This window comes from Tinamus guttatus, unplaced genomic scaffold (assembly GCF_059628265.1).
Source record: "Tinamus guttatus ecotype Peru unplaced genomic scaffold, ASM5962826v1 Tinamus_guttatus_pri_ptg000079l, whole genome shotgun sequence".
Lineage (NCBI taxonomy): Eukaryota > Metazoa > Chordata > Aves > Tinamiformes > Tinamidae > Tinamus > Tinamus guttatus.
Window position 1 is genome coordinate 2,780,341 of NW_028288613.1, and position 9,039 is coordinate 2,789,379.

Consider the following 9,039-nt stretch of genomic DNA (forward strand, 5'->3'; position numbering starts at 1 on the left):
GGAGCGTGATCACGGAGTTATCCCTTGGGCTGCGCTGGCTCACAAGGAGAAAAGGTTGATTTGTATTTGTAGATGGTTTTGTTTGCTCTGCCAATGTTCATTTTTGTCTTATTACTAAGGCCAGAAAGTGTATGGGTGGGTTTTTTTGCTCAAAGATGCAGCAGGTTAGCCAAGATGTTTCTAGATGATCATCAGTTCAATAACTCTCTTTCAGCATCAGTTTTGATTTTGTCCTTGCTTGGGGGTTTTCTGCGTTGCTATTTCAAACACTGATGATAAATTAAGGGGACCGTAAGCTCTATTATTGAAGGAGCTGCGTAACATTTGGGTGGTGAACGTGGTTTCCATAAAGCAGAAGGTGTTTGTTTGCTCTTGACGTGAGCCTTGGAGCTGGCGCAGGAGAAGGGGAGCAGGAGCTGGCCAAGCGCAGGAGAGCGGAGCAGACCGGGATCGGTCCAGGGAATCGTTGGAGAAATCCCTGCAATCAGCCTTACAACCAGGGTTTGTAAGGAGAGAGCTTTTATTGGAGCAACGTGTATGGTCAGACAAACACGCGTGTGGGGACCGCGTGCTCTCCTGCAGCTCTGCACACACACTGCACTGAAACCAAAACTCATCTCATTCTCAAAAGGTTAAGGGGTTTTTGAAAGAACTGAATATAAAAGCCATTCACAGAAATATTTAAATTACTTGTTTTGAACAAATGGAATGATTTAATACCCCTAAATTCCAAAAATCTGGCTTTTTGTTCTTTTTTTTTCCTGGTAAAAACCTATACATGAACTATATACAGGAATTTAGATTTTTTACTTGCAGAATCGAGAACGAGCTCTCTTGTGTGCCTCAGGATGGATGAGCACACGTTTGGTTTCTTTCTGAGCGAGTTCAGACAACTTTTTGCAGCTACAAAATGCTCTCAGTGTGCAGTAACTATCATCGAGCAGATCCTGGCGCTCTAGAAAGGTGCAAATTCAGAAGATTAAAACAGGACGAGTTTCGATTAGAGCAGTTCTGTCCGCTGACTGTCTCCTTCCCATAAGAAGAATTACTTAAAGGAGTTGGGATCTTAATATTCCAAGGTCTGGGAATTGGGTGGAAAAGCTCTTCTGGGAGTCTCACCGCAGGCATGGTGCAAGGTGGAAGCAAATCCTGTCCACTGTTTTTCTGGAGCATGAATTCAATTCCCATGCACCTCTTTCCTGAACCGGCACCATCTCGGCCTCCCGCCAGAGCCGGCCGCCGAGGCCGGGGCCGCAGCAAGACGGTGTCGGGCCAATATTCCCTGATTCGCTTGGGCTCGGAGCTGATGAGCCTCGGAGCAGGAGACAGGGAGAGGGAAACAGGAAAAGACTGCAGAAAAAGAGGCTTTGGCAGGAAGGGAGGGCCCTGGGCCTGTCACCCGGCCGTGTCCGAGGGCGCTCCGGCGGCAGAGGGAAGCGGGAACGCCGTTCCTCTGCCGGGACAGCACGGAGCGGCGGGGATGCAGCTGCAGCCAGAGGTTGTTGCTGTATTTTGATGCTTCTGGGCTATTTTGAATGTCGACGGGAATGCAACGTGTGCCTTTTTTGTCCAAGGTAGCTGCGATAAAATCCTGCAGTGTTGCAGTATCCCGCTTGTAGAGCATTAGCTGTGAAGGTAAATCAGCTTTAGGAGCAAGCAGGTTGTACTTCAGTGCTTTTGAGTGTTAGCATGAGGGGTTGTTTTCCCATGCAGGGCTGCAGGGAAGTGAGCGTGGTTATCCTGGGGAAAGGAGTGGGGTTTGCAGGCATTCAGCACCTCCCGGACCTGCCCAAGCCCTTCCCGAGTTGCTGCATCTTCATTGTGCCCTCCTTTTTGCTCTGGACAGAATAATTCCAGCTTCCAAGAGGGCTCTGGGCGCAGGGATGGAGCACAGCATGGGTTGAGGAAAGAACAGGGGAGAACGATTGGCAGTAAAGGAAGGAAGCGGGGGGTGAAAACGGGGCCGTTTGCACAGAGCTGCCCGGTTCCTGGGGCAGTTTGGCTGTTTCTCAGCGATGCAGTCGGGTTCCTGTGGCTGGAAGGGGAGAGATGCCCGGGGCCAATGTCCCCAGGATGGGGACGTGTCCCCGTGCTCTCGCTGCGATGCGGGTCTCTGCCTGCTGTGCTTTCCTGGCACTTTTTGTCCCGTCCCTTTCTTAAATGGAAATGCGGGAGGAAGCGGCTCCCAGGGAGCAGCCCTCGCTCCAGCTGCATCTGGAACTTGGGTTATTGATAAACAAAACTATTATTTGGTGTCAGGTTTTTGGCTGGCTCTGCGTGGGGACAGCTCTGCCTTTATAGCACCAGATGCCGTCGTGGCGGCCGTTTGTCGTCGTGCCGGATGGCAGGGGGTGGCTGGGTGCAGTCCTGCCCACGGAGAGCCCTCTCCTTTGCCAGTCGCCCATTCCTGGATGTGCGGGAGGTTCCCTGGCCGCTTCCCGCTGTCCCGGCGGGGGTCCGGCCTCGGGCTGCTCTTCCCGTTACCTCCCTGGAATTTGCTGCTTTTAAGGAAACCCCGCTGAGCAGCTGCTGCTCCCACAGCCCTCAAGGGCCTTGTTGGTCCGTGTCTTCCCAGGAGGATTCCCAGGGCTCCCCCAGTTCCTTTGGCCGCTCTGGGCTCGGTGCTGATCTCCACACACCTCGGCCAGGGCCCGGAGCAGCGAGCGGTGACACCGGGTAGCAGCCTGGCACCACCCGCTCCTATTCCCCCCTTTCCCTCTCTTTTTTTCCATAAACTCTTCCTGCTCTCTTCCTTAAAAAACTCCCTGCCAAAGCGCTGCTGAGAGGCCCTGGCTAGCGGAAAGCGCTTGGAAAAAAAAAAATCTGCTCTTTTGCCTTATTTCCCAGAGCGCTTCTGTGACGGCTGCCGCGCGGGAGTGAAGCTGCGCGGCCCGAAGGGTTCAGGGCTGGGACGTTTCGTCGGGATAAATCCCGGGTGTTTAATCACGTTCCGATCGCTGGCATCGCTCCCACAGCAGATAACGCTGTGTGAGCCGGGGCAGGAGGAAGTCGCATCCAGGGAAGTCGCCCACGTTTTCCCGTGCGCGCCCCCGGGACGTGGGGATAAGGCCGCACGTGCGGAGCTGCCGTGCGCTGCATCCCCTCCGCTGCCCCGCTCCCGATCCTCCCTGCCCGTCCCAGCGGCTGCCCCGGCTGCGGCCGGAGCAGCGGGATCGTCCCCGCGGCCGCCGCGCGCCCCGGGGCCGAGCGTGACGCGGCCGTCGCTGCTCCTGCCCCCAGGTATCCGCCCGCAGATCATGAACGGCCCCATGCACCCGCGGCCCCTCGTGGCCCTGCTGGACGGCCGGGACTGCACCGTGGAGATGCCCATCCTGAAGGACCTGGCCACGGTGGCCTTCTGTGACGCACAGTCCACCCAGGAGATCCACGAGAAGGTAAGGGCGGCTCCGCAGGCCCCTGCTTGGATTCGTTTTGAGGGAAAACCCAGCACGTTCAGCGCACCCTGCGCGCTGCCGAGCGGCCGACGCGGACCGAGCCGCTGCAGATCAGGAGCAGTCACTGCACCTGGCAGAGCCAGGTGTTATTTGGGGAAAATAATTCTCCTTCTTGCCTCACATCACTTTTCCCACAGCAATACCTTATTTGAGCTATTTTTTAAGCAGCTCAGGTGTCCTTGTCCTGCCAAAGCCTCACCATGTCCCCCTGGCCATCACCAGCTGTTCCCAGCCCATCACCATGTCCCCAATCCATCACCACGTCCCCCAGCCCATCACGATGGCCCGCAACTCATCACCATGTCCCCAGCCCACCACCACACCTCCCAACCCATCACTGTGTCCCCCAGCCCATCACCACATGTCCGCAGCCCATCACCATGTCCACAGTCCATCAGCACGTGTCCCCCAACCCATCACCATGTCCCCCAGCCCATCAACATATCCCCCAGCCCATCACCACGTGTCCCCAGCCCATCACCACATGTCCCCAGCCCACCACTGTGTCCCCCAACCCATCACCACATGTCCCGAGCCCATCACCACGTGTCCCCAGCTGCTCTCTGCAAGCCCAGCATGGGTCAGGTCCCTGCGAGCAGGTCCCCAAACTCTTGAGGGCAGTTTCTACGTGGAAGCTCAACCCCTTGCCCATACTTGCTCTCACATTGTTCTTGGTGCCCATTTAGGTGATTCCGGGGAGGTCTGAGGTGATCAGAGACACTCCAGGATGTGGAGAGGGAACTAACATCAGTGCTGGTCTTTGCAGCACTTCAGCCACTGCCCAAATGCAGGGGAATGGAGACAGCTGTTTTTGTGGGGCCCCACTGATAAATGAGGTAGCGCTGACGTGCCCGTGTCGCCTGCAGGTGCTGAACGAGGCCGTGGGGGCCATGATGTACCACACCATCACCCTCACCCGCGAGGACCTGGAGAAGTTCAAGGCCTTGCGGGTCATCGTGCGAATAGGCAGCGGCTACGACAACATCGACATCAAGGCTGCGGGGGAGCTGGGTAGGTCTCGCTGCTGAGGTCTGTGCTGTCCCCTTGGCCTGTCCCCTTCAGCTGCCTTTCCTGGGACAAAGTGTGGCCTCCGGTACTTGTGGTCACCCCATGGAGGGCAGGATGGCAGCTCTGCACCCCCAGAGCAGCAGTGTCTGCGGGAGCCACGGCCACGTTACAGCCTCTTCCAACCATCTCACCCGAAGGTTGGGCCATCAAGAAGCCCTTGGGTAGCCGTGTTTGGGATCTCTTGTATTAAAGGTTATCTCCAGACGAGGTTAAGAATAACAGCCGTGTCACGTGAGCCGCTTTACAAGGATAATTGAGAGAAGAGAGTTTCAAATAGTCATTCTTGAAAGAGCAATTCCTGGTAGAGTGGATTATTCTTTTGAGAGGAGAGCAGTGTCTTCTGAGTGCAGTGTTTCCTTCCAGATTTGTAACTCTTATTGTTATTATCCATTATAGCAACGTTCTTAGGCTTTCAACAGCACAGAAAGGAAAACACAGCGAATAAAGTAATGGGATGCCGCAGTCTAATCCTTTTCCTGCTCTAGAAATTGGGTGGCCAAATGAGGTGCTTTCAAGTAGAAAACATAATGACTACCCACAAATGCAGCATAAAGTAGAATTGGGCTAGTTATCCATGAGGAAGAGCTGGGGCCACGTTAGCAACCGCCACAGGGTTTCCCACGGCATTTTCTCCCTGTCAGCGGCCCCTCCATGGGTTTCTCCCCACGCCGGAGGAGCCCGGCAGCGACGAGCCCTGAGGCTGCGACGGCTTCCGAGCTTGTGCGTCCCCGCGACGCGGCCTTGCCCTGCTGTGCTTCCTCCCGCAGGGATTGCTGTCTGCAACATCCCGTCGGCAGCCGTGGAGGAGACGGCGGATTCCACCATCTGCCACGTGCTCAACCTCTACCGGCGGAACACGTGGCTCTACCAGGCGCTGCGGGAAGGCACCCGCGTGCAGAGCGTGGAGCAGATCCGCGAGGTGGCCTCCGGGGCAGCCCGGATCAGAGGAGAAACCCTCGGCCTCATTGGGTTTGGTACGTTGGCAGGGCTGCAGAGAGCAGGAGACCCATGGGTAGAGCTCGGTGCACCTTGGGGACTCCTTGGGGGTGCCTTGGAGGCTCCATGATGCTTGGATGCTCCTTGGTGGCCTCAAGATACTTGGAGACTCTGTAGTGGCGCCTCAGGGGCTCCAAGATGCTTGGATACTCCTTGGTGGCTCCTCGGAGGTTCCAAGATGCTTGGAGGCTCCGTGGTGGCACCTCAGAGGCCCCAAGATGCTTGGATGCTCTTTGGTGGCACCTCGGAGGTTCCAGGATGCTTGGAGGCTCCATGGTGGCGCCTTGGAGGTTCCAAGATGCTTGGAGGCTCCGAGGTGGTGCCTTAGAGGCTCCAAGATGCTTGGATGCTCCTTGGTGGCACCTCGGAGGCCTCAAGATGCTTGGAGGCTCCGTGGTGGCGCCTTGGAGGCCCCAAGATGCTTGGATGCTCTTTGGTGGCTCCTCGGAGGTGCCAAGATGCTTGGAGGCTCCATGGTGGCACCTCGGAGGCCCCAAGACGCTTGGAGTCTCTGTGGTGGCGCCTCGGAGGCCCTGCGGGCCGGCTGAGCCCATCGCTGTCTCTCGGCCCCGCGCAGGTCGCACGGCGCAGGCGGTGGCGGTGCGCGCCAAGGCGTTCGGCTTCAACGTGCTCTTCTACGACCCGTACCTGCAGGACGGCATCGAGCGGTCCCTGGGGGTGCAGCGGGTCTACACGCTGCAGGACCTGCTCTACCAGAGCGACTGCGTCTCCTTGCACTGCAACCTCAACGAGCACAACCACCACCTGATCAACGACTTCACGATCAAGCAGGTGAGGCGCGCGCGGCGCGGGGCCGCGGCCGCCCGCCCGCCCGGCCCTCACGCCGCGTCTCTCCCCCAGATGCGGCAGGGCGCCTTCCTGGTGAACACGGCGCGCGGAGGCCTCGTGGACGAGAAGGCCTTGACGCAGGCGCTCAAGGAGGGCCGGATACGAGGGGCCGCGCTGGACGTGCACGAGTCGGAGCCGTTCAGGTACCGCCGGCAGCGCGACGCCCGGGCGCTCTTCTGCCGTCTTCTTAACCCCCGATTCATTCTCCCCCCTCGGCTCCGTCCTTTCTAGTTTCGCTCAAGGCCCCTTGAAAGACGCTCCCAATTTAATCTGCACCCCGCACACGGCCTGGTACAGCGAGCAGGCGTCGCTGGAGATGCGCGAGGCCGCTGCCACCGAGATCCGCCGGGCCATCACAGGTAGGCAGCGCCGGCCGCAGCTCACCCGCGTTTCCTTCCCCAATAGATGATGTGAAACCTCAGGGGGTCCATGGGCAGCAGGGCTGAGGCAGGACAGTGTTCCCGGTCTCCATCCCATCACCGTGGGACAGCCCAAGAGCGTTCGGGGTTTTCCTTTCCAGCACTGGGAATATTGTGGTTTATTGTGAGCGCCGAAGCGGTGTCTTGCCTGACACCCCCTCCCTTCCAGGTCGCATCCCCGACAGCCTCAGGAACTGCGTGAACAAGGAGTTCTTTGTCACGACAGCGCCCTGGTCCGTGCTCGACCAGCAGGCGATCCATCCGGAGCTCAATGGTGCCACATACAGGTGAGCTGCCGCCAGGGCCGCGCCGCCTCGGCCCGGGCACGGATTCGTGAGCCGTGCGCAGCCCTCGGTGTGTCCCCACTGCCAAAAAAGCCCTCAGGGACCCTAAAGACCCTTTAGAGCTGCCGTGGGATTAGCCAGCAAAGTCCCATCCAGCTGGGAGAGCTGCAGAAACCAGGAGGAATAAAGCAAAGCGACGGTGACAAAGCGGGTGGTGTGGAGGCTGGGTGGCACCACGTCAGCCACCACGCTGCCATTAGGGCTTACAGAAAACACCCCAAAAACGGGCTCAGAAAGGGCCTGGCCGGTCTCGTGGCCACTGGGACCTACAGGGACAGTTAAACAGAACAACCGCCCAGGAGCTCGCTATCGAATGAGCCACAAAATAAGAAAACACCCACTTACTTTGCCCTCCTGCTGAAGCTTGCTCGTGGGGGCTGATGCTGGCAGCAGCACCACTGGGTCATGCTAAGGAAAATTAATCTGTGCCCCCGTATTGAGGATGCCACAAAGCTGCCCCAGCTTACGGGCATCAGAGCTGGCCCGTCTAGGCAAGCGCGAGCGCCTGCTGCTCCGGCAGCTTCAGACGGGCAGAGGCGTCAGGAAACCGGCGGCTCAGGCATCAAGGTTCCTTTTGCCCAAGTTCAGGTGTCGCAGGTGACACTCACACTCACGTGCACGACAAAGCAAATAGCGCTGGCCCAGGCACCCTCACCTGCTCGCAGCGCTGCAGGCTGCTGCTTTTGGTACCTGTGTGAAGTCACCTCTAGAAATGAACCCACCTTCCCTTTTAATGCATAAACCGCGTGGGCTCATCGAGTGCTGCAGGCCAAGGGTTTCTTGCTGGCAGGTCTCTGGTCTGAGCGCTGCCGTTAGCCCTGCCCCAGTGCTGCTCTCAAACACTCCTCACGTAACAAGGGCATTTTCAGGACTGCCACGACCCTTCCTGCTCGCACACCCCCGCTGACCCTCAGCGGCAGCAGTTTAACGTCATCCCGTGTAATTTAAAGGATAAACAGCCAGCAGGGAAGCAGGACGGGGCGTTGCTGTTTCTCCAAGTCCCCGGAACATCCTCCTTTTCTCCCGCCTCCTTCTCCAAAGCGTCTCCCTCCTCTGCCCGCAGGTACCCGCCCGGCATGGTGAGCGTGGCGCCGGGAGGGATCCCGGCCGCGATGGAGGGCATCATTCCCGGCGGCATCCCCGTCACTCACAACCTTCCCACCGTGGCACATCCTTCCCAAGCGCCGTCGCCCAACCAGCCCACGAAACACGGGGACAACAGGGAACATCCCAACGAGCAATAGCAGATAATTTAAAAATACATAAAAACCATTCAATAAACTCGGGACCAAGAGACGTTGGAAAAGAAGTTATCATGAACTTTAAAAAAAAAAAAAATTTGATACGGAATTTGTAATGTCGATTTTGGACAGATGCATCATTGATGTTCGAGTGTTAAGGACGAAGCGGTAGCAGTCGAGCCTGGGGAGAAGCCCTGACGGAGGCACCCGCGTGCTGAAGCGCCGAGAACTAGGATGTGATACGTTAATGATCAACTTCTGTCTTGTGTGTTAAGTTTCCTTCATCTGTGCATCAATCACCTGAATAAAAAAAATAGATTTTTTTTCCCTCAATTCCTTGGGAGGAACAGGGCTTCGGCCCCCGTTTCCACATACTTGCATTACGCAGTCCTTACAGAGCTAACTTAGAAATTTAAGAGGAAACCATTATGTGGCTTCAGCCCTTTCCTTACTCTTGTATCTGGCTGCCTCTTCTAACGAGAGGCACCAACCCTGGCTTAGAAAATGAAGAAGAAAAAAGCAATTTTTTGCTTGTTTGTGCAGCCTCCCGGGGCCCGGGGCCGTGCCAGAAGCCGAGGGAGAGCGGGGAGGCGCCGGCACCAGCCCCCAGCTCCCACCCGCCGCGCGCGAGGGGCAGCAAAACCACGGAAGAAGAGTATTAAATTTC

General features: G+C 57.4%; 1 protein-coding gene across 2 annotated transcripts in view; it reads left to right on the forward strand.

Annotated features, from left to right (window-relative positions):
* The window catches only part of CTBP2 (C-terminal binding protein 2), a 30,716-nt gene extending 22,021 nt beyond the window's left edge, over positions 1 to 8,695 (forward strand). For both annotated transcript variants that reach the window (XM_088520055.1, XM_088520054.1), the window contains exons 2-9: positions 3,241 to 3,395; positions 4,322 to 4,466; positions 5,291 to 5,497; positions 6,097 to 6,311; positions 6,381 to 6,511; positions 6,600 to 6,727; positions 6,957 to 7,074; positions 8,195 to 8,695. In XM_088520055.1, coding sequence (XP_088376181.1) covers positions 3,241 to 3,395; positions 4,322 to 4,466; positions 5,291 to 5,497; positions 6,097 to 6,311; positions 6,381 to 6,511; positions 6,600 to 6,727; positions 6,957 to 7,074; positions 8,195 to 8,375 — 1,280 coding nt within the window. In that variant the 3' untranslated portion in view covers positions 8,376 to 8,695. The remainder of the gene's footprint in view (positions 1 to 3,240; positions 3,396 to 4,321; positions 4,467 to 5,290; positions 5,498 to 6,096; positions 6,312 to 6,380; positions 6,512 to 6,599; positions 6,728 to 6,956; positions 7,075 to 8,194) is intronic.
* The last annotated feature ends 344 nt before the right edge of the window (positions 8,696 to 9,039 follow it).